The following is a 25,068-nucleotide window of genomic DNA, read 5'->3' as shown; positions in this document are numbered from 1 at the left end:
ACAGAATACTTCCAGCCCCTGACACGAACAATTTGGGGGAAGAAACCAGGGGGCAGATTTAAAGGTCTAGGTGAAACCCTGTAGCCATCTTCAAGAGAAGCCTGAAGTGTGTTTAAGGTCACCCTACATGGAGTACTGTGTAGGAAAGGAATGCAGTTTGGGCTAGCTGCCTTCATCCCATGCCTCTTTGTTGAGAAACAGAAGCTTGCCAGCACCACTAGGAGACAGCACTACACCAAAGCTCCAGTCCTGGACCTACAAAAACTACAAAGACTCCATAAAAGATGTCACCAATGGAGACATAATAAAAAGAACAATCATCCCGTTTTTGAAGAACAGGGGCAGGGAAGAAAGGTATATGCCAGTAATACAAATCTCACAGTAGGCTGTGAAACAGGAGTTTACTGTCAGGTGTAACTCTAATGAAAGCAGTAAAGGTTAAATGAATCGGTGTTACTCCTTTAGAAGAGGACAAACATTAGCATTTTTCACAGTACCATGGATCTTACTTCATGTCAAGAAAGAAAGCCTACCCAAATTAAAGACTGTCTCAGTGATGTTTTCCTTCTTTTGGCTAGGCCATAAGAGAAATTCAGTTGGGCTAGGCCCACAACTCTCAGAGCCATCCAACAAAAAGTGAAACACAAGAAATTTTGAGGCCTCAAGGTTTATCAACCCAGCCCAAGCCCACAGGGGAAGATCACCCATCCCCACCACAGGAGAGGCTCTTCTCCTCCACAGGCTGTAAGGAACCTGAAGGAGGTCTGGACTATAAGTATATGGCTCAAAAACAAGGCTTCTGTTGCTGCATTTCTGCAATGGAGTTGGGGGACAGAAAACACATTTGATGTAGGAGAAGTGGCAAAACCTCCCTACCACGGTAAGAGGAGATTCCCATCAAATAACCAGGCTGCTTTGGCATAGGGTACACTGTACCTATCACTGTAACATCTGAAATCCAAGAAGACACAGCTTGGCACCACTAAAATGGTGCCAAATATACACAGTCAATTAAATCTCCACTTTAATTTCATATAATCTTATTCTCACTGCTTATTTTTTTCCCTTCCCTCTTCTCAAATGTTGAGGTCTAAATCACATCTGAATTCTTGAATGTAAAATACTTCAAGAGAAGAGATGTTTCCTATACTATTGCTTGCATCTTTAGTATGCAATTTGCTCATTTAGAAACAAAAAAGTAGAGCTAAAAATTTAGTCAAATTAATATAAGGCAATAATAAAATTCTCACAGCTTACTATTTTGATGTTTTTAATTAAAAAACAAACCCACTTAAAAGTTCTACCATACCTACCTGTTAAACTTCGAATTGCGGGTTGGTGACTCTGCTCCTCTTAAAAGGTGTCTGAAGTACTGTAGCAGACAAATAAAGTATCAAAGCAAACACTGGATTAACTGAGGTAAAGGCTACTGTGCAACAACCTTGCAAAATTCAGGAAATGAGAACTGAAGGAAAAGCCAATCTGACCATAATCTAGCAGTTAGAATTGTAATCTGGAAAAGGACAGACCATACAATAATCAATACATGAGACTAGGACTATTTACTTAACCTCACATAATCATGAGATTAAAACCACAAAGCAGAAATAAAAATTAAATTAAGCACCAAAATCCACGTCTCCTCCTTGTTAAAAAATTCAAGCATTTGAAGCATTACAGCTATCATGGGAGAGACAACCATCAAAACCCTTTTTGAGAAATGCTCTTTTTATTAATGCCAAGTAAGGCAAGTACCCACTGCCTGGACAAATCAATATAATCTGCCTCAAACGAATGCAAGAAGCTTAACACACAACCTGACTCACAGACACAAACTTCTGAAAGGAACATGAATTCAGACTCACCCCTGTGATTAAAGTGTGACCTACTAGAAGGCCTTAGGCAGATAAAGTCATCCCAGTGCAGGGAATTCTTAAGGTGGCATTTAGAACCCAATCACACAACAATCTTAAATACCTTGTAAATTGCATTGAGTGATCTTGAAAACAAACACCAGACTTTTAGCTGCAAGAATGCATAATGCTGACAAAACCTAAATACAACTTTCGTATCTTTAAATACCATTACATTTTTAAAAGTAAATAAAGACATTGTGTTCTACATCTATCGGGCAGATTACTTTTGCACCAAATTTTCAATCATGAGGACAGGGTGGAGAGGATTTTGTAATAGCTGTGATATACACAAATTGTTACGTCAAAAAAATGAAGTTTTCCTTTTATTCTGTGATGATGTGCTGGACCAGAATGAATTTTATTTTCCTACTGAGAATGGTCCAGCTCTAGAATGTCAACTGAAGTGGAAGATGAAGCCATGTGTTTCAGTTCCACATACACATGACTGTTGTAAATAGTGCATCCTAAAATATATAACCTCGCTTTTAAGACTGCTCTTCAAATCCTTCATGCTTACCTCATCACTGTGACAGAACATAGGAGTAAAAACATTCTCAAGCAGAGAAAGGACGTGCTCATAAGCTTCAAAAAGACACCGCATAGTCTGAAGTTTCACAACATCCTCATATGGACCTTCAGCAACTATTAAAAAAAATTAAGTATGACTAGAGGGTGATATACATACAGGCATATAAAGTTCATGTTTTCTTCTGGTCAGAGTTTGTGATTATTTTACAAGCTACTCAAAGTTTTATAAATAAAAAAATAGAAATAAATTGCCAAAAAAAGGATTATGCACAATATAGCACGGGAATAATTTTTAAAACTGGCAAAAAAAAGTTTGATGATATTCGGCAAAATTTGTTTTCACTTCATTACAGGACGCTGTCTAAATTCCAGTGTACATTATTCCTTTCAAATTCCAACTTACTTCTTTGAATCTCTTCCACAATGAAAGGGTCAAATCTAATCTTGTCGATGCTTTCATCCAAACAGTAAGTTTTATAAATTTTCTGTACTTCGTCATGAAGAGACATCTTTTCAGTATCTGATAGCTCTGGTCTCAAAATTCGGTCGTTGAATTCCTCTGAGAAGTAAAGGAAAGAAAAAAGCATTTCTTGATCAACTTGGCAAACAAATAACATCTTGAAGCACCCGATATCATCAACTCATTTTCCTCTAAGTAAGTAATTTGCAAAACTTCAAAATTAAAAGCAACATATGACATGTCAAAATCCGAGGTAACAAGGCAGCTGCCTTCTTATTAACTATAATTCAGATCTGTTCATAAAGCTATTACTAAAAATATATTGCAATTAGAAGAAATTATTCCTTATCACAGTAAGGATAAATTCATGAGGCTGTTCCTGGCATATGAATGATTTTTTCTTCCTAAATTACCCAAATGCAAATTGCAGTGTTCAATTAGAATGATTTCCATATCATCAAGTAACATCAGCACATGTCTGCAATCTTACCCACAGCCAGGCAGAACTGCAGCACATGGACAGCCCCTTCCTGTTTCAGGAAGTTCATAAACCTAAATAAAAGGTCTTGCTGATCTCTGATCTCCTTTAGCTCCAGTTTCAGTACCTGAGTAGGTAAAAAATGCAGTCAGCCAACTTTCAAACTTTCAGTCAGTACATAAATAACGCAAAGAGCTGTAGAACAAAATCAGCAGGTAAAGTAAAACACTTATTCAAAACAGGAAAGGGAGTAAAGGTTGCCTTTGCTTACAGATGGTTTTTTGTTTCTTGGCTCAGCAAATTTCTGAAGGAATGGAACCAATGAAGAAGTAGGCTCAGTTGCTATCTCAGGCTGCAGAGAAAAATGACAACTGCATAAGAAAGCTTCTTTCATGGGTGATCAAAATCACCATTTTAACTCTGTCAGTACTCACTGGACTATCATCAATGAAGATCAGCAGTAAATGGTTGACAGTATCCTGCAAGAAACACAACACAAGAAAAATTATTATTAAAGAAACTCAACAAACAGATTAAAATTATTTCAATACTACGTTATACCCAAGTTTAAACGTGAGCATATTAATACTTTTAAAAAAGCAAAGTCTGGCAATACACATTTGAGAACTGACCTTCAATGGTCTCCTCAAGCAAGTCAGGGAATTTCTGAAGAGACTCACACAGAAATATTCTTTACCCAGTGGAAGAAAGGCCTCCAAAGTATTTTTACTCCAAGTGCAGATCTAATGAACTAGTAATACTCCCACTACAGTACCTTCTGTTTGCAGCCAGGTGATGCCTACATAAGCACTTCCATTTTGCCTAATAAAATACATGCATATATAAAAACAAGGATGGCAGTGTTGCAGCTTCAGAAATAAATGCCTCTTGATTTGCAGAATTAAGGGAAAAAAATATTTTGATACAGCTGCAAAAAAAAGCTTGTTATTTACACTGCTATTAAGATCCCCAGAGCTGGAGTTCAAGTAATTGAGCCCTTTTTAAATGTAGCAATAGTAAGTTGTAGATGTTTAGACTAGCACAGCATTCTCCATTTGACAGGAGCTGTAAACCTTCACTGAAAAATACATGCTTAAGAGATCACACCAATACTGTTATTTCAGTCAGTTCAGTGAGTTAATTCATATAAACAAATAAAACAGCTGGCCACAAGATTTCTTTTTCTTGTATCTAGTCAAAATGCATAGCAAGTAAGTCATTGCACACCATTTGCTTTACCACAACATACTTAGTAGGTAAACAGTAATTTTGAATAAATTAAGATTATTCTTCTGCTCCAAAGTCTTACAGGGTCAGCTAAGAAATCCATTGAGGGAAGGAAAACTGAACCAGGGAGAATCTCTCTAATGAGAAGGGCCAGGGATCTGAAAAGAAAATAAAAGAAAGGAAATAAAAATCCAAAGCAGTATTAGATTACATAAATTTCTAAGTGAAGTTTCCAATTCTGTCATATACTACTAGAAAATATTTTAGGATTTAATAATACCATAAGCATGCTATTTTAAAGATAAATCCAAAAAAATCATAAAAAAGGGGTAAGAAGGAAGGTGACTGTGAAGTTCATTCTTTCACTTTCCAAAATTATTGTACTACACAGTATGGAAACACTTTAAAAAACACAATTCTAAGTAATTTATATACCTGCACTCTGTTGACTTTGGGGGCAAAATATAAGGAAAAAGAAGTTCAGTAAGTTTTCTTAAGTAGTGAAGTTCATCTCTTCGGCTTCTCAAAGCAACATGCAGTTCTGGTCCATATTCTTCTAAAGCAGCTTGCTGCAAAAATTCTGCATTTTTTACTGAAAGTAAAAAACAACATTACAGAGTTGCTTCAGCTTCTTCTTACTGGTAAACAAAAGGCAATTGGTTTTTGTTTGAGCTAAAAAGTTAGTATTTGTAGTACACACACAACTGCCAAAGGGATAAAATGTTGAAACTTTACAAAAGAACTTTGGCTTAGACGTTGAAGCCTAGCTATGTAAAAATAAAATCTCATACTGAAATAAGAATTCCTTCACCAAACAATTGCAGTTTTCATGGTATCCAGAACGCTTTCTCATTTATTGTTATATATAAATATATAAAAAATTATATAAACTTTTATTTATATATTCAATTTTATATATATATATAAACTAAATATAAAAACTCAGCATCTGGATTCTCAAAAAAATTGCATCATGCAAAGTCTGCCTCTAATTGCCTTTTTCCTGACCTTCCTCATGATCTCAATTTTTTTGGCCTACAACACAATTTGAAATCAACGTCAACTTTTACTCAATTCTGCAGAATCTGTTTCCTGCTTAGAACACTTAAAAACAAACGTGAAGGAACATACATTTTAAACACAGGGTGAATCAAGCCAAAACCTGCAGGAGGATCTGCTACAGTACTGCCTCTTAAATTTCGCCGGAATTGAAGGAATGCCTCTTTATCAGATTACAAACGATAGATATTAATTAGAAGCAACAATGCTACATTTCTTCAGATCACTTCAAAGGCAAGAACTGTTATAAATCACACCCAGCTGAACTAGCAATGTGGCACAGCCCCATGCCAACACCACCACCAGGCATAGTGAGGTATGTAATATATTCCTTTCCAAAGTTAAAGCTTATTCCCAGCATATGAGAGAAGCCTGCTGGCTTGGCCTTCACAGCCAAAACCCATGAGTGGTAGCAGCTGACAGAGGGGATGCAGGAATATATATCACCTGATACATCTGTCTAGCTGGTGTCACTAAAAGCAAAGAGAAGCAATGCACCCTCTAGTGAGGACAGGTAATGAATTGTGGAGGTGTCTGTGCAATTAGGAATTACTAAGAGAGGTAAGAGTAACAAGAGTAGGAGAAAAGGAAATGCTCCCTTACAGCAATCCACTTGAAAAGGATTTAGAAAATAAGGAGAAAAGGCTAGGGTCAACTAGCAACTAAAGCAGGGTCTGAAAGCTGCCTCTGAACCATGTATTGTGGTGGCTGCTTTAGCAATGTTTACTAGAAAGTGCTACTAAAAGTAATTTTCAGCTGCTACTTCACCTATCTGCCCTCAGGAAAAAAGTCTTTTTCTTTAAAACACTGAAAAAATTGGCTATATTTTCAATGCTGTACATTTAAAATATAGTTCTTTTCCACTAAAGAAAAGTGTTTCCAACTCCTTAGCAGAAATCAAAGGGAACATGAAATTTGGCATAAACAGCACTGCAAGATTATCTACTATCTTGAAATTGCTGTTGTGCCATGAAAGACATCCAACATGATTACAATGTCATTACTCATCTTAATCATTAACACTACTCACAGGACCAATGGCATGTATTTATGGATATCAAGCAGACGTTTGGAGGGAAAGAAGAAAAGTTCATGACTCCAGTTAAATAAACATTTACACTTAAAAGTTGAATGAAACCACATTTAGTAGATACAGCACGGTGGAACACAGCCAGTGAAAAAAATAACAACAACAGCAAGTGTTTCCAAATATTTATTCTATGTGCAGTTTAAATATAATTTTTACATTAGGCTTGGGAAGATACTCTTATCTTGGATAACAAATATGCTTCTGCTTCAAGTCTCTCCATGGCTTTTCAACATATTACAGCTTCACTAATGCAGATTTGAAATCATTCTATCTCTAAGAGCTATGAGGTACAGTGCACAGATGTACAAATCCTTTCATCTATAACTGCTCATTTGGAATATAAAGGAAAAACTTCAAGAAGCATCCCTAAATGATCTTGATTGCTCTAAATAGACAAAACCATATTCCTGTTCACCCCTGTACAGATAGAGAAATTTAGTATTTTCATCGTGGGGCAATAAAAATCAAAACAGAGAATACATATATGTACTGTAACTTTTTCCCTATTTGCCTTCACAACCACCAGAAGAAAAATGTAAAAGGATCTCATTTTTTAAAAAAGAGGCCATAAGGATAAAAAGACAAAGCAATACAATCTCAAACATGCATAAAAGAATATTAATACTTGGCCTTTGAAACTGACAACATATTAAGTTTTGACATTACCTTTTTGCCTGGCCTTGGCTATTACTTCAATGTGTTTCATTGCCGCCTTGAGCATCTTCTTCGTTACAACTGTTGGAATGTCCACCTAGAGAATAATTTCAAAATCAAACCAAAACTGTTTTATTTTTTCCCCCAAAAAAGTTATTACAGACAACCATCAATCATAGTAATTTGCTGATATGTTCTGGTTTGAACTATAAAATGAACCATTAAGAAATAATTCAAAATTCTCTAGGTGAGCTGACAGGGACCTCATTCTTCTGCCAAGGTATATAAAACCACATAGAACTAAATGTCACAAACAGCACAGTTAACTCATTTATTGTCAACTCATTCCCATTATGATTTTTTCATTGCAACAAATATAGCAAGGCAGTGTGACTTTCGAGTCACAGTGTATGAAACCCAGTTCTATGGGACGACTGGACCACCAAGAAAAGGATCAAGTTAACTATGCTCTGCTTTAACACCTGCGTGCCTTAACACTCTGCAGTCGTGTCCACAAGGACTGAAACCAAAGAGAAACCTTCCTACTCACAGGCAGAAAAAATGTCACCCTTCAGGTGATGGCAGAACCCAAAGAGAATTTGAGTTACAGAGTCAAAAGACCATTACTGCCAAAACCAAAACCATGTGATCATAAGCCAAACAAAAAACACGCATGATTTAATCAAGGATGGTACTAGGGTCCTGCATTTCTATTTTCTTTGTTGGCTACAAAAATGGAAGGAGAACAATTCAGGCACAAACGACTTTGGGTTGTCTTAGCCCTGCTCCAAAGAGGCTCTGATCAAGGTGCTCAGGGCTGTATCCAAGCTGGTGCTGAAAACCTCCTGAGTTGAACACAGTCACCTCCTCCAGCCCCAATAATCTTGGTGACCCTTAGGTTGAACCTGCACCACTTTCTTGTAAAGATGAGCCCAAAACTGGATTAGTATCCAAGATGCCATCCAAAGAGCATCAAGTGAAGGCAGAAAATCACTTTCCTTTATTTTCCCTGCTCCTGTCACTACAGCCCAGGGTGGTGTTGGTGTTTTAAGCTGCCACTGGTGGCTCACATTCAGCTCACAGCCTACGATGGGCCCAGGTCTTTGCAGCAAGCACAGCTTCCCCTGAAGCCAGTCAGTCCCCAGCCTGTACAGTTTCAAGGGATTCTTTATCACCTGCAGCAGTTTTCACAGAAACTCATCTAGAAGGTGATTTACACTTTGCATACTCTTTATTTTAAGCAAGAGACACCTCAGAGATGCAAAAACATACACCTGTGAATGTTCAAAATCTAAGAATTCTGAAAAAGTTTTTCCTAATGGAGGAATCCCTCGATACAGCATCTTTACAGACAAGTAAAGAGACAAAGCAATTGCAAAGGCCACCACAGCTGAGAGAAAAGTTGGTGGTTTTTATTCAATTGTACAAGGAGAATATTACATATTCCTGCATGCTCCCCTATAGTATTTGAGGTGCACAGCTATGACCTGACCTGGCCAGCCCCAACAAGCCAGTTCAATTGACTGGAACTGCCTAAATGTAAGGTCAGCTCCTGTTTACAAGCACAAAAGCACAGGCTTCTGGTTTTCAATGGAAAACCCTGTCTTTTGTGCCTCACATTCCAACAGTAATTTCTAGAAATTAAGAGCTTCCTATCACTTATAAGGAGAGGGCAGTGTTTCTTCCTACAGAGGTAACTCAAAGAGCACAGCTAAGGAAATTGTAATCAACACTGCAGTAGACACTGTGAACTTTTGTCAAAAACTTCAATCAGATGCAGGGTTATCTATACCACACTGTACAAAGGCATGGTATAACCCTTGCCTTTCCCTTCAAAATCCATAACCAATCCAGAAATGGCCACAGCAAAGAAAATCCAGATTTGAAGTATTTCAGCATACATTTAGGAGTTGACTGGCCTGTAGTGCTTCTAACTTCATTCAACAACCATGCTTCGACCTAGGCAGCTTTAAACAGAAAAGAAAAGCATTCTTTTCATTAAAGCAATTTCCAATTTTAAGTCTCAATACAAAAGTAGAATATTCTTTGGCAAAAAAATATAAAGATTTCATCTCAAAAAAATGAAAAAAAAACCTGTGTTTTCTTACACAACTCTTCCTCAATTTAAGCATTTTATCTCTATTAGCTAAGAACTATTGCTTTCAAGCATTTAATAATAAATCCAAAACAGCGTACAGCTGCTTGGCAAAGGTATAAAACAATTTTATTTTTCAACTGATGATGATGAATTTCTCCTCAATATATGTACTTCTGTGATGAACTTTATTTTGTATGGTCCCCTGACAGTGCTTAATACTGGCACACATCTTGAGTGTTTGTTGCACATATTGCCTACCCAGAGAGCTGAAGATACTACATTTAAATCCTCACTGTCAAAGGCAGAGATGGTAAATTAACAGTCTGCTTCAAGATGCTGTAACTCACTTGAGATATCCTAATCAATGCCTTACTGCATGATCAATACAGGAGACACAGTCACTTTCTGAGTCAACAGTGGATCCATGAACAATGCAACTAACATCAGCAAGTATTACAACTCCAAATTAAATTTTAAGACCGTGGTCTAGATTTTCACTTTGAAGCTTTACTCCACTCTTACATCTCCATACAATGTCTGTGCTACATGGATTTCCTAATCTTCCCCTGTGCTCATTTTAAAAAGCAACATGCCTGATTTAGAGTAAACAAGAAAGTCATCTGGATTTGATATGTAAGATGGAGAGAATCACGCTGTTAATAAGTCATGACAGGGTACCTGTGCAACTTGTAGCTCAGAAAATATTGCTGTTAGTAAGGAGGGGGGATAAAAGACACATATTCATAGTAGTGGCTCCAACAGAGAGGCCAGCACTGACTAATTCTGGAAATTGAGTTAGCAACCCTTTCTGCATAGAACAGCCAAAAAGTTAGAAGCAGTTCCTGTGAAACAAGCTTGAAGCACTTTTCCAGGAAATAGTTGTGCTGCTAAAAAGAGAGCACATACAGAAAAAGTATATGCTAATAGATTAAACACATCAAATAAAAAGTATGTGCTAATAGATTAAACACAGCAATTAAAAACTTCTAATCTTTAGCACTCAAAATGCTCCTGAAGAATTGCATTAATATAAGAACCACATCTGTTTTAATTCTTACAGTAACCTGGTCACCTAACGACAATCTATTCTTTATAGACAATGTAAGGGCCTGGTTTGCATTTTAAGAAGACAAGCAAGCAGAAGCTAGAACACAGCTCACCATTTTCTAGTAGGTCTTTTTCAGTAATTCTCAAAATGGTTTCCACTTGGATTAAGTCACCAAAAGACAGCTAAAAGATCACAAGGTTTTAATGATGCCTTGCACTGGTGTAATAAATACATCCATTTGCAAGAACAGGGGAAAGGTTTGAGTCACAAGGGACCTTCACAGAGCACTTATTCCAATCCCCTGCCATGGCAGGGACATCCTTCACTAGAACAGGCTGCTCAAAGCCACATCCAACACGGTGCTGAACACTTCCAATGATCAGTCTTCACAGATGGTTTACAGCTAGGAAGGGGATAAGCTCCAGAAAGATGGGGTAGATACCACAAAGAAGTAACTCAGATGGTTAGAAACAACCTACACTGTAAGGCTGACTTTGGAATCACAATTTAAAAAAAAATTAAGAACTCACAAGAGATGGATATCAATTAATTCTGATGGAAAACCAACACTAATACCTTTAAGTCACCTTACCTTGTGAATTCTCCGAACTAAGACAGATGCAAAAAACCGTAGCGTCCCTCTCAGTTCATCCACTGAGGACTCATCATCAGTAATATTTCTGCAGTGTTTCAAGCCATGGCATATGAGGAAACAGAACAAAAGAAATTTCTATTAATCCAACCACAATACATTTGGCACTATTAAAAACCTAAGAATAAGAACGTTCAACAGTGATACTTCAGCTGGAATGAACTGAAATGAAAGCTACCAGAGAGTCAGCAGTCTTCTGTCTGAGGAAAATACACAGCATTCCCACAAGGTCTGTGCACACAACAGCTTAAGAAAAACGTCAGGAAATTGCAATGATATACCAATTTCTGCTGTCATATACTATCTGCATGATTTTGACTGACTAAAATCTAACCTAGTTTCTACATATGGAAACACATCCAATCTCAATGGTATAAAAGAAATTGAAATTATTTAAAGTGGCTTCTGCTTGGAAGCAAAGAAGAATTCAAATAGATTTCCAAATTGCTATGTCAAAATATCATCCAAACTTTTAATCTGGCTTGCCAGTTTCCATCCACTGCAATAAGATATGTTCAGTGAAAACTCACAGTAAAAATAATTAAATGTGATTCAGGAAGAAAAATACCTAACTCCGTGACTTTTTTGGAAAACTGAATGAAAACAGGAAATACACTACGTCTTAGATGAAGAAACTGCAACTTAACTGAGTGGAAAAAGATCATAATGCCAGCATTCCACAAAATGCAAGCAAAAAACAAAAATCTATCAGTTACTAATATGAACTTTAGAGCATAACTAATATATTGGTAAAACTGAAGTATAACAGCTGAATATTGACAAAGCAAAGGAAGTTGCATTAGGTTTAACTAATGATCATATGCAAGAGCACACTTTTTGGTGATAAATTAGTGTACTAAGTAGAAACACTACTTGCATTGTAAAAGAACCCTACAAGGAAGAACAGGACATTTAAAAATAGCTTTAAAAATTATGCATAAAACATTTTACATTATTCAGCATCCAACTTTTAAAGCACTTTTAGCCTGGGTTATAGAACATTCAAAGGCACGTTGATGATGAACAATCAGGTACATATACTAGAGATACCAGTGACCTGAGAGTCAAAGTATGTAACTAATTGCATGGAAAAAAAAAAAAAAACACCTCAAAGAAAGCAGCCTGGCACAAGAATCACAACCATCCTCCAAGAGCTAATCAAATGCAGATAAGAACACTGTAGGGGAAAGTTTGGTTTAAGATCAGCAGCTGACATTTTATAAGCAGTATGGTTAGAAAATACCCACATTGTCAGAGGGATTAGCATTGCCAAGGGATTAGCAAACAAACTGTATTACGGTATTACTAGCATTTGACAGACAAGAAGATAAATGAAGTAATTTGGACCAAGAAGTTGTTATTTTATTGACAGTTGGATAACCAGTATCTTGGCTAGCTCAGCTTGGACACGACTTTATGCCACATATTCTCACAACAGATTTGCAAAGACATTCTTTTAATCACCAGCAGACTGAAGACTGGCAAAAAAAACATCATGAACCTGTAAAATGCCAAATCTACAGTGACTCAGGGGAAAGTCCAAATAACCCTCTTGGAAACATTTTAAAAGCTGGCTGTGTTTTCCCAGAACTTTAGGAATATTAATTGTAAACAGTTACAAAGTCTAATGTCTCAAGAGAGATACACCCAACTGCTATTGCACACAAAGCCTGATGGGATTCACTGATAAATGAAAATCATATACAAATAGCAAAGTGATATTTTTCCTCCATGTGTCAATTATTCTTACAAAACTTGGCTAACTCCTTCCAAAAAGATGTAGAAAATAAGTCACAAGCTAATAAAAATGTAAAGCTATGGTTTGTAACTCAACAAAAATTCAGAATTTTTCATGCATTACTTGCATTTAAAAAGAACTTGCCTTTAAAATAGAAGCAGCTCCATATATGAAAACATTGTGTTTAGTCACCATCAAAGAAAAACATTTTCATAGCAATGTATTACAAAAAATGTGGTAATTACTGAATTCTGTCCTAATCTGAGAGAACTGGATTTGCAGTACCATCAATGTCCAAAAATATTTAGTAAGCACAGAGTGAGCCATTCAAATTTTAAACTCTATTTAAAATAACGCTGGTATAAGCAAGATATTATATAGTTTTGCTGTACAGCATAAGCAAAAGACTTAGACTCAAGTTTTGTAGCTCTACAAACTTGGGATTACTTACAACTATGCTCTATTTTTCTCACACAGTTGAAAAAAAAAAGATCTTAATATAACCAGCATAAATACTTTAAAAAACAAAAATGCACATAGGTATAATGACCTATTGCAGTAAAGTTCACTGGATTTTAAGCACTAACCCTCATTCCCCTAAAGTGGTCTAAATTTAGGACCTGCTTAAATTTTAAGCTGCTAATAAAAAATTAGAAATCCTTACACAGTTTATTAATGAAACAAACATAAACCAGCTTTAGTGCTTATAGCATTTTTATTCCTAAGCAAAAATCCATTGTTTTATCTTGCAACACACCCTGTAAACATTACACTTCCCTGGCTTCTCACTGAGATACATCCTGGTAACAATAATGTCCAAGACTGCATCAGTTGGCACAGCACATAAAACAAAAAACAAGTTTTTTTTTTTTTTAAATAAATAATAATAAAAAAAGGAGAGATAGCTTCTGCGCAAAATCCATTCACATGAAAGGCAGAGCAGCTAGCCCAAGGATTTATGCCCAAATTTTTCTTTGCAAAGGAACGCAGCCAACTGTTTTAGCAGCCTATCTGCCAAGTATGAATTGCCTGCTAGTGCTCACCCAGCCACGCTGCTAAATAAGGACAGCATGGATGCAAAGGCCCTGGGAAGATTTAACCTGAGTGAGGTTTATTTGCTCAGAAACAAACGTGCCCTGGATGCACGAATCCTCACTCCCAGGCGATGTCAGCTTTGCCAACAGTGCAGGTACAGCTAGAGCAGGGAAGGTCAGAGCTGACATGCTCTACAAGCCAGCTCTCAAACCATGGCACAGAGACACAGTTCAGGTCTCCCTGCATAACCCCTGCAGGAAACACCTGAATGTCCAGACTAAATAGGACCAGATCTGACATTCCTACGGTTAAACTGAAACCAGTAAGCCTTCCAGGACTGAGCTGTTTCCTGTAGAATTGCTTCACTGAACTCTCAGTACTTCAGGTTCACTGAAAGCTTGTTAGATTTCTTCAGCATGGTGTGAATTTACGGAACTAGTTCAAAATCCTGAGGTGCAGCCATGCAGAACTTAAGACGGGGCAGGAACACCTACACTGCTCACCAGAGGGCAAGATGGAGCAGAATGCAGGCTGGCTGGCTTCATGCAAAGTGTATTTTACACTGCATTTCTAACTGTACATTATATATACAGTGAATTGTTATCCCCACCAGATGATGTATTCCAGACTTCCACTGCCTTGGGTGTCAGAGAGGTAAGTTAACTGGTGGAAGCCAAGTTTTCTTGTCAGTCCAAAATAAAGACATTAAAGACACCTTCCAGCAGCCAAGAAAAAAACTGTTTTCCAGTCATGCAATATAGGAGATGTTTGCCTTACATTGGTTACTTTATCAACAACCCAATAGAACACGCTCTAGTTTTCTGTATTTGAAAGTTTAAAACCTTGAGATTGCCAACTTGCATACACAACACGTGGTGCTAAAGCTCCCTCTGCTGTTTGCATCAGCAGTGAAATTTTACACGTCAGCATATTCAACACACAAAGTTAAAGATGGGACATGGAGGTACTGGCCACAATCAAAAACCCAAGAGGCAAAGAAGTCTGAACAGTAAATTTTGGGTCCCAGAGACAGAAAAAAATCCAAACGACACAGAGTAAAAATAAAAGAAAGCATACTTTTTTTAGGACAAACTGAACTTTCAATGAAAAAGTCAAATTCAGAATTAAGGCAAGATGTTGTTTTAACACATTAATGCCAGCATCATCAGTTAGAAATATTTTAATATCTTCTTACAAAGTACTGCGAAGCACTAACTAATATATAAAAGTTCAAGGAAGAAAACCCAAAAGAAATAAAAAACCACAGAAAAAATAATCAGCCATAGTCTCTTCTTTATTCACCATTTAATAGTTACACAGTACTATGCTATTCAGCACAAAATAATCACTGACAGTCTTAAAAGTTGGAAATTTATGAGATGATCTCCAAGAAGTTGGCCACAGGTATTTGAAATATCTTTTCTTTAAAGCCCTGCAAAGTTATTTATTTTTCTTTTTTTATGGAAAGTGATAGATCAGTATGCTTCTAATCAGGAAGTAAATTTCACAGGTAGCGACAGGTTGAATTTTTACACAAATTTTCATCAATCTGTATTTAGTTCCAAGTAAGAGCTATCACAAAATGAACATATAAAAATATACAATCTAATGAAATTTCAGAACCACCTCTATTATAACTAAACTATTAAAAGACCTGTTCTATTCTGCTAAGACATAATAAAACAATGATTCATAGCATTCAAAAGTATGCGTTATCTTTCACTAAGGAAACAGAAATGTTTCTTTTCAGGTGTCAACTTCTTAAGCAGGTTGACAAATATTTGTGATATTAAAAATAATAACTTTTAGATAAAGCTCGTACCTGTACCATGGATAAATAAAATTTTCCAGCACCAACTCAAGCACCTGTGCAGAACAAAGACAACCATGTTACAAAATAAACAGTTTACTACAAATCCCTGTTAGAAGAGGCAACATCACAAATACCCTCTAAAACTCATAGAACATAATTTATACATGATAAAACATAAAAATGTCTAAGTTGTGTTGATCAACCAGTTGCTAGATCAACCATTTTGCATTGTAATCAGTACTTTGGGCAAGTAACAGCAAAATGATGGTTTCATCAGATATCAACAAGAAACATCTGCCACAAGTATTATCAATACCATGAAGCACAGTGCCATGGCCACTGCCAGGCAAATGCTACAAAAAATGTAACCTTACCTTAAACAGCCCACCCCTAAATTTTCAGATCAGTCAGTCCCTGTTCTTTTCTGATGGAGCATGGAGTGTCCCAAAGGCACAGTTACATACTACACTTACACACACCTCCATCCTTTTCCACCCACCTTCAAGGTGGGACAGTCATTCCTGTATGCTCACCACTCTCAAAGCAAGCAAAAGAAGAGTCATAAAAAGCAATTCCTATGAAAGCTAGCCGTAACAAGGAAGGAGACAGAAGGATGAAGTTTTCTTAGGATTCCTCTTCCTTCACTATAGCCCCAAGATATCATCCACACTACCTTCTCCCACTCCAACCCATCCCTTAATTTGAATCAGCATTTCAGATATCAGTTTATCCCCAACAGCGTCAACGCTGATGAGGAGAGTAAGAGAGAATATGTGTGTTGCTATGTGAGGCTGCTCACCATGTTCTGCTGAAGGAAAGGTTTTGCAAAGCCACCATGTACAAAGAAAAATGTGAAGTCTGTCAGAAAGGAAAGCTGAATGTAACAGCTGATATACAAGTGTCATTCATGAGAATAAGTGCTACTCGTCTTACAAGATCTGCTGCTGCACTCATTCACACAGTACACACTGCAAGAATTCAAGACTTACTAAATTTATACTACCTTTAGGGCATTACATGCCTCTGCTCCTCTCATGATTATAAAAGCATACTCAGTAAAAAACACACATGGCCTTTTTAATTCTTCTCAACCCCTTCAGACCTGAGCAGCTCATGAATACTCTTTTTCTGTCTTCACTAGTAAGAATATCACCTACTTGGATTGGATAAGATACTTTCTCTTTTCCAGCTGTTCCACTTCAGTGATTTTCTTCCCCTCTCTCTGAAGAGACGTTTTGCAGCTTGGGATAACATTAGATGTCTGTGTTATGGACCACACAAAGTCATCAGTGTCTTTTCTCCTACCCTTATGTGCTACAGCAGTAATAGATCTCAAAACTGTAACACCATCATGTGCTAATGATGGATGCCTAAGCTAAATGTTTTATCATGTTGTCCTGTGTCATTCCCATCCCCCATCTCGTATTTCCATTTATAAGCAGGGTGGAAGGTGAGGGAAATGACAACAGATGCTTCAATTCCCAGTACAGAAGAGACTAAGAAATCCCAGAGAACCTTCTATGGAAGTTAATCTTCAGACAATAGAAAGGAGACCTCATCCAGCTCCAGTCAGCAATCACAGGCCATTGCCCTTAAAAGCAGTATATCAGACTACTTAAACCAATTTCCCTGATGCCTTCCATAGCACTACATGAGCCACCAATTTACTCCACAGAAATCTCAGTCTCACAGGTATTGTGACACTATTTTTCTTCATGAGGGGTTCCTAACAAAATAAACCGCTTTCAAGGCTCAAAGTGCACTCTTCAGAAAAAGTGCCTTACAGAAAAGCTTGCAAAAAAATCCATCTGTCTATTAAAGGAGCCCTTTTCCTTCTTCTCCACTTTTCCTCTGTGCCTCCCCATCAGGAGCAACAGCAGCAGAGCATCTTCTGTTTGGAGTGGAAAGTGCACTTGCAGAGCCTTCAAGCACGGAACAGCGCATTCAAAGGGATACAATGAACTCCTCTTGAAACAGCTTTCTTCATTTATGACTACTGCTTTTGAACTGAGCGCCTGTCTATCAAGCTTTCCATTAATGTGCCACTACAAATTCAGTTCATCAGATGCTAACATAATTTTTTCGCCCTCTCTTCCTCTATAGTCCTATAGAGGCCTCTGAAGGCACTAGAAGAATTGTTTCCAACAGTGAGAGATCTGATCCTTACAGCTGCCTAAGCAAAACAATGTTCTGAGATTCATCTTCCCACGGTTATTAAATAAGCAAGGAAAGTAGAAAAATGTGCAAGACCTGATGACCCTTCCCACTCAAAAGTGGAAGACAAAGTCTCCTTCAGACTCATTCCATGTTGTAGTAACTGAGCACCAGCTGAACCATTTTACAGACTTGGCAGTGCTTCTCTTCCACAGCCACACTGTAAGAGCAAGCTTTATGGCACTGCTTCCACAGAACACTGCAGACAATCCCACTAGGCAAAGAGGCAGCATGCACAGAGACACACAACTAACTCAAAATGCCCAAACACATGGCATGGCAGAGGCAGTTAAGTACGATGCTCCATTCCACCAAGGTGCTGTACAAAAGTTAAAGCAGAGCTAGTGTGTGAAATCATCCCCACTGCAAAAATCGAAGCATTCAAGAAGTAATAAGCCATTGACTGCCACTAACTGGATTTCAAGGCATGCAGTCCATACTGTTTTTCCTTCAACCCTATCAGCATTCCAGACTGTGTCAGTGTGATTCTGCTGGAATGAAAAAAATTGGCCACATCATCCGCTGCACTTTCATGAAACACTGGGGAAGCAGGACATGTGTACCCACTTCCATTCTATCAACAACAAAAATATTATTCAGACTCAATTGCTCACACTTCACACATGCCAATGAAGTAGATGGGACACCTCAAAAAATGACAGCTAATGATAAGCCATTTCCTTGTCTGTAAAGTATAATTCTCCAGTTTTAAATACAAATGATGAGTCATTTCATTTAACATCTACCTATTTTTCCAACCATTTTGCAACATGACTGTTTTTACTATGCGTGGGCAGCTTGGAATTAGAAAAATATTACAAATGTAAAGCCAAATGCAGCAGGTAGCAATATAAGCAGTAGCTGAATTTAAAAAAAAAAAAAAAAAAAAGAGAGAAATTATTTTCTAGCATGCACTGCAACACTGCAAGCTAGTCAGTCTTTGCTGCTGAGACAAGCTTTTTGGGGACTGCCACACAACTGACCCCAGCTGTCAGGAGGAGGAACTGTAGAGACGAGTGATGACTGAATCAGTAGCAGGTCAGAACTACCAGGCCAAATTAGAACAGAAAGGAGCAATGATTTGATATATAAACCACAATAACAATTGTAAAGCCTCAAAAGACAGCACAACCTGACAGCTGAGGCCACTTCCTGGGGGTAGAACAAGCCATTCCAATAAGAAAGCATACAGTCCATTTTGTTACTGCAAGAGTTCAGGACTTGCAAAGAGCACATTCTGGCAATAACTAATTTCTTGTCATGCATTTGTCTACTTCTTGCTTTTAGAAAACAAAACAAAAAAAAAATTCTCATCCCATAATCTCAGGTCCCAAGAATCTGAGATCAAAAGACAGCAGCACCTTGATCCAGTGAGACCTTTTTTTTCAGCATGCTGATAAAGAGTAGCTGAGCAGCTTTCCACAGACTTGACTTGCAACCATCCCTCACATAGCAAAAATGAGATTGCAGAGAAAAAGATGAATTCATTAACAGAACAACAGGATCAAACTGTCCTTTATACAATCTGTAGCACCTGGATTATACACAATGTAAAACTGACCAACTGATATAATGTCCTAATTCAAAAAGAAAGAAAACACTGAAGAAACAAACATAATGCAAAATGGATTAGAAACTGGAAACAAAATTATACTTAGGTCACTGCTTTATCTTGTGCAGGACGCATCCCAAATTATAAAATATTGATGGTTGAGACAGTTTAGCATTCAATTATAACAACAAACAAGCGTGGGGAGGAATGTCCAGGCACAGGTTTTGTTATTCTTTTAAACCACGCACAGCAGCTGAATAGACTAAAACAAGGCTGCAAAGGTTAAGAATTTGCAAAGTGAGACAAACCATCATCACAATCCAAGAAGAAAAATCCATACTTGGGAGGAAAACTTGGATTTCTTCTGATTTGAGCATGTATTAAATTATTCTGAAAGCACTTGAAAACACGAGCTTGAAGGCTATACACCTGGTTCAAATTAGAAACATTTGGAAACGAGAATATTGCCTAAATTCTTCAAGCTGCAAAAAAAAAAAGAACTGGAAAAATTAAAACATAATAAAAAAAATTCCAAAATTATTCCAAGTATTTGAAGGAACTGCTTTTTAGAAGCAGGCTGCACTCCGCACTCCTTTAGAATCTAATTAACCTTAATTCAGTTTACACTGTATCAGCTTCTCTCTAATGTATGACTAACCCACAAAAGAAAATAAGAGCAGTCTCTCCTTCCAACCTGAGGCAGGCTATCCAATTCCAGGCCAGCATTAGATGCTGCATCCTCAGAGCAGGTGGTCAAGAGGAATATGGTATGGGCAGAACCCCTTGCTACCCTTTTACAGTAGAGAAGAGCTGCAGTGAGGAACCATGCAAGGAGATTTCTCATCCCAAACAGTATCTGTCCAACACAGGTGGAAAAGGTGGCTCAGACCACTTGTTTGGGTCCATCGAGGAGGGTGACCCTGGCTCGCTGCCCTGGGAAGGTCCAGAACTCAGGCCTGGTTCTTCCCTCCAGTTAAGCACACAAGGGAGGGAAGGGAATGAGAAGCATGGGCATGGATACACATAACCCACATCTGCAGTGCTAAATAAAGCAGGGCCTGGGACACGCCACTGAAGTGAAAAGTAACAGCAAAGAAAAGGCCACTATTCCAGTAAAAGCAGAAGTACAGCAACCACATACAAAATGCCATGAAGATAACTGTGGTATCTACTCATATCACTTGTAAAGAGATACTACAAAGACCCTTTTCAGCATCAAATTCCCATTTAAGCCAAACAAGAAAATTTCCAGTTCTTCAGCATTTACAACATCCTTGGTTAGACTGCCACAGCTATTTGGTACCCCAAATCCTAAAAATATTAAACGCCTAGAAGCATTTCTTTTACATTCTATTATTAAAGCAAGAGTCTATTGAAATTCTATTCATCAATATTGTCATTTTACCGCACTTAAACTTAGTTTAAAAATAGATTAAGTAACTTTAAAAGAATAAATGTTTATTTCTGAAATCACAGAAGATGTCACTTCATTCAACTAGAGGAAGTCAACAAGTTGCTACCTCTTCTTTTCTAAAAACATTCCTCAGCTGTCCATTCCTTCCTTAATGTTTTCATTCTCCTCCCACTCCTTCAGTGGGCCATGCTTGGGACGTCTCACAGAGCTGAACTGAAGTTTTAGCTTATACCACAGACACACATGGCTCTGGCTTCATACACCATGCTGTTAATGGCAAGAACTGACACAAAAAAATTGACTCACTTCTGCCATGCCAGTTCTTCATCCTCCTACCACAGAACTCCAAAGCTGGAATTCTAAATAAATGGATATTAATCTACACATGTGCTTGTGCATTTTCCTAGCTTCAAAAAACAAAAAGCTTATCTGTTTAGCTCCCAATACACTTCATCAATTAGTAATCAAGGAAATAAAAAAAAACCAAGCCCAAAGAAAAACTGCTCTTCAAACAGCTCTTTTTTAAAAGAGATTAGAACAAAACAAAATTCCTGATTTACAGTCTTGCTACAAAAGATACATATGTTGTTCTTCTTTGAGTAAATGCAGCAATTTCTTTTTTAAGACAGATTTTGTTACAGCTTTGTCTGATGATTTTAAATAGATTCATGGAATGGTTTGGGTTGGAAGGGACCTTAAAGATTATCTAGTTCCCATACCCTGCCATGGGCACCTTCCACTTGGCCAGGTTGCTCCATCCCACCTGGCCTCAAACACTTCCAGGCATAGGGCAACCAAAAGCTCTCTAGGCAACCTGTTCCAGCACCTCACCATGCTCACAGTAAAGAATTTCTTCTTAATATCTAATCTAAACCTACTCTATCAGTTTGAATCCATTCCCCCACGTTCTTTTAATAGTTTTTTTTCCATCTTTCTTGTAGGGTCCCTACCATTAAATTATCATCTTCATGACAGAACTTCTGTAATTGGAGCAAATAATCTTTTACCCTCAACTACAAAGAAACTAAGCAGGCTGAAATCCTTAACTTTTTAAGACTCAGACATGTTCAATTTTAACTGTTCTTTCCATTATTCTTCCCAATTTACACAGACATTTTTTCTAAGTGCACTGCTACACAAGCAGTCCATGTTTAAAAGCAGGCCATCGTGGCTCCCTGCTCCCAGCAAACACTCCTTTGACTTGACTTTTATGTGAACAAGCTAAAATACCTGCAAGGTACGTGTGAACCACCTAGTGAACCAGAAGCAAAAGGTTTCAAAGACACGTAATAAAACCCCACAGAATTTGTACTGAATGTACAGGATGTACTAAAGAAGCGATGCACCCATTACCTCGGAAAGTGATGCATCAACCTTGGAAGGCACTTTCAGATCCAGCCATGGCTGATAGTTTTCCAGAAGCAAAGTAGGTCTGTAGGAGAGCATGGAGAAGTTTATGTAACAATGTGCAATCGACAGTGTCAAATGGCAGCAGTACCAAGCTTAGGAGTGCCACATATGTAATTTACCTGTGCCTCTTGCATTTGACCTTGCCACATACAGCACAGCTGTGACCGTGGGGAAACAGCTCCGGCAGTTCCAACTGCTAAGAGATTTGGACAAGCTTACATTCTCCAAAATGATGATTCTATTAATATAACGACACATTTGTGAATTTCCTTTCAGAGCATGCTATTACAGAGAACTGAATAAAGACAAACTTGTTCTTCCAGCAGGAAAACAAGATAACAAAGCATGGCATGAAAAACAACTGAATCTTAAAAGAAAAACCGCTTCTGCTGAAGCAAAGTGAGAGGACGCACATATCCTTTCACATCTCCACTCACCTCACCATACATTAATCACTCTAGTAACAGACCAGATGGTTTCTCTGCCTTATGGCCTCGAACTATTGCAACTCTACCTTTTTAGGCCTATGAAATTCTACATTGAATTAAGTTAGAAAAGAGCAATTTGCTTTGGGAACATTCTTCTCTTTGAACTGCAGTACTGCTTAGAGAATCCTGACTACAGTGAGCAAAGAAGACTGACTCACCAGTGGCCTGCAAAAAGGAGGGCAACTTTAGAAAAGAAAAAGCCCCATTAAAGGAGCAAGCAACAACATAGTTTCTCCACTGCCTGCTACTCAAATGCTCAAATGCACAATGAGGGAAGCAGGAAAAAACATCCTTGGACACTCACACATGTGGATTTGATGGGACTATGCAGAAACATAAGAAGAATTCTTAACCATCATCTATTTGCCGCAAAACACCTGTCAGCAGGAGTGTATGAGCTGTACTGACGCACAATATTCCTGAAAGCAGCTAGGATTAGAGAATAATTGCCTCCATATAGATTCTTATAATATTTTAGAAAAGCACAAGACTCTTCACAGGCATATTTACCTTGGGTTTATACTTTATTGTGAACAGAATATTGGGCAGGAGGGAATCCGGTCCCAAGGAACAGTAGAAGGTGACGACCCCAGCCACGAACGACCAGAAGACCATCAAAACATGAAGATACCTTACAGACGCACAGGAAGGGAAAAAGCCGCTGCGTGAGAAGGCGCAGCGCCGCCGCCCGCGCCCGGCTCCCCGCCCGCCCGGTTACCGGTTGAGGAGGAGGGTGGCGGTGCCCAGCCCCAGGAGGAGGCAGCAGGAGAGCGGGTACTGCCGGCAGGTCTCCCGCAGCCCCTCGGCGCCCCGCAGCCGCCGCAGCAGCCTCCGCCTGGCCGCCCGCACCCCCCCCATGGCGGCCGCTGCCCGCGCCGGCCGGGCCGGAGGCGGGGCCGCTTCCGCTGCCGGCGCCCGCTGATGGCGGCGCCGCGACGGGCCCGCGGCAGAGGCCGCCGCCGGGGCGGGGACAGCGGCGGGGAGGAGCGGCCGCCCGCCGGAGCGCCCCGGGAGCCGCGTCCGCGCAGCCCCGCCGTGGCGCTCGCCGCTGCGCTGTGTCACGTAAATAGAAGGTCTCTGATGACAGCAAGCTTAGCTAGTTATAAATACTTGGGTTCTGGACAACAAGGGGTTCGCAGCGCCAAGCGGCCGGGAAGTGGTACGTCTGATTAAATGCTCTATATTTGGATGATGACTGAACTAAGTCATTCAGTGACTGGAACACTAAAACCCTATAAACACCACTCAAAGCTTCATATATTGGCTGCAAAGAAAAGGAAATGTAATAAGATCCCACCTTAACATCGGTGGGTATACAAGAGTGAGAAGACATTGAAAAGAGGAATCCTAGAATGTAGTTTATTGCTAGCGAGAAGAATTTAAAGCCAACGTCACACGAATAACACCTCCAGTTGCACTGGAAGCCACAAGCTTTCAAACCACTGGAGTGCTTTCAGCAGCTCTGTCTTACGAAACTCAAGGCTCTGTTAATAAGACACTGCTGGTTGTGGGTGTATCACTTCAATGGGCAAAATTAAACAACTCCTGGGAGTTCGTACCCATAAAGGGGCTTCTAAGTGGCGAGTCTGAAGGCGACCCGCGCAGGGAGAGATGCCCGCTTTTACTTGTTTTGAGAAGTTGCTGTTGCCTTGCACGTCCATTTGCAGGAGCCCCACGCAGGCACATTGAGCACACTGAACAAGTGAGGGCACATGAAATACTGAAATACATCTGTTCACATGAGCCGCGTTTACAAATCTTCACTGAGATCCCCCGCAACTATGCTGTTAAGAAAATGCTGGTATTTGGAGGGTGAGTCAGCATCTAGAAATCGAAATCCGAAAACAGCTCTCAGAATCTTTGCTCAGATGCTTCGTCAGTTTATGCAACACTTCCCTTGACCTCTCAAGTAGGTGAAACTCTGCAGCTCGACTTCAGTATGTTGACCTTTCTCAGAGTGCTTGGCAAAAGCCCAGGGTCAGCTTGAATTTCTTTTAGAGTTTCTGCACAGTATTATTTCATGTCAGTCCACATTTTCTAGCAGAAAAAACCAAGATGCATTCACACAGCAAATCTCCATACAGCCTATTCAGAGGAAATCGGATTTCATGAGATGCATTTTTTTTTGTTATCAGCTTACTTTATCCTCAGCTTTACTGCTGGTGATTTTTAGTCACTTGTCTTGCAATGCTTT

At 38.8% G+C, this 25,068-nt stretch overlaps 1 protein-coding gene across 5 annotated transcripts in view; it reads right to left on the bottom strand.

Annotated features, from left to right (window-relative positions):
• Positions 1 to 23,714, bottom strand: part of SNX14 (sorting nexin 14) — a 45,713-nt gene extending 21,999 nt beyond the window's left edge. The window contains exons 1-15 of one of the 5 annotated variants that reach the window (XM_053937744.1): positions 23,593 to 23,714; positions 23,385 to 23,505; positions 22,506 to 22,582; positions 22,330 to 22,408; positions 15,806 to 15,849; positions 11,151 to 11,238; positions 7,425 to 7,509; positions 5,045 to 5,201; positions 4,692 to 4,767; positions 3,817 to 3,861; positions 3,654 to 3,734; positions 3,395 to 3,509; positions 2,848 to 3,003; positions 2,434 to 2,558; positions 1,314 to 1,372 (exon numbers count right to left, since the gene is read on the bottom strand). In XM_053937744.1, the coding sequence (XP_053793719.1) occupies positions 1,314 to 1,372; positions 2,434 to 2,558; positions 2,848 to 3,003; positions 3,395 to 3,509; positions 3,654 to 3,734; positions 3,817 to 3,861; positions 4,692 to 4,767; positions 5,045 to 5,201; positions 7,425 to 7,509; positions 11,151 to 11,238; positions 15,806 to 15,849; positions 22,330 to 22,408; positions 22,506 to 22,582; positions 23,385 to 23,489 (1,292 nt within the window). In that variant the 5' untranslated portion in view covers positions 23,490 to 23,505; positions 23,593 to 23,714. Of the gene's footprint in view, positions 1 to 1,313; positions 1,373 to 2,433; positions 2,559 to 2,847; positions 3,004 to 3,394; positions 3,510 to 3,653; positions 3,735 to 3,816; positions 3,862 to 4,691; positions 4,768 to 5,044; positions 5,202 to 7,424; positions 7,510 to 10,670; positions 10,689 to 11,150; positions 11,239 to 15,805; positions 15,850 to 22,329; positions 22,409 to 22,505; positions 22,583 to 23,384; positions 23,506 to 23,592 lie in introns of those variants that run through there. The other 4 variants (XM_053937745.1, XM_053937747.1, XM_053937748.1 and 1 more) reach the window with 4 other exon arrangements.
• Positions 23,715 to 25,068: the final 1,354 nt, after the last annotated feature.

Source organism: Vidua chalybeata, chromosome 3, assembly GCF_026979565.1.
Source record: "Vidua chalybeata isolate OUT-0048 chromosome 3, bVidCha1 merged haplotype, whole genome shotgun sequence".
Taxonomy (NCBI): domain Eukaryota; kingdom Metazoa; phylum Chordata; class Aves; order Passeriformes; family Viduidae; genus Vidua; species Vidua chalybeata.
This window is presented reverse-complemented; position numbering and strand designations above follow the sequence as displayed.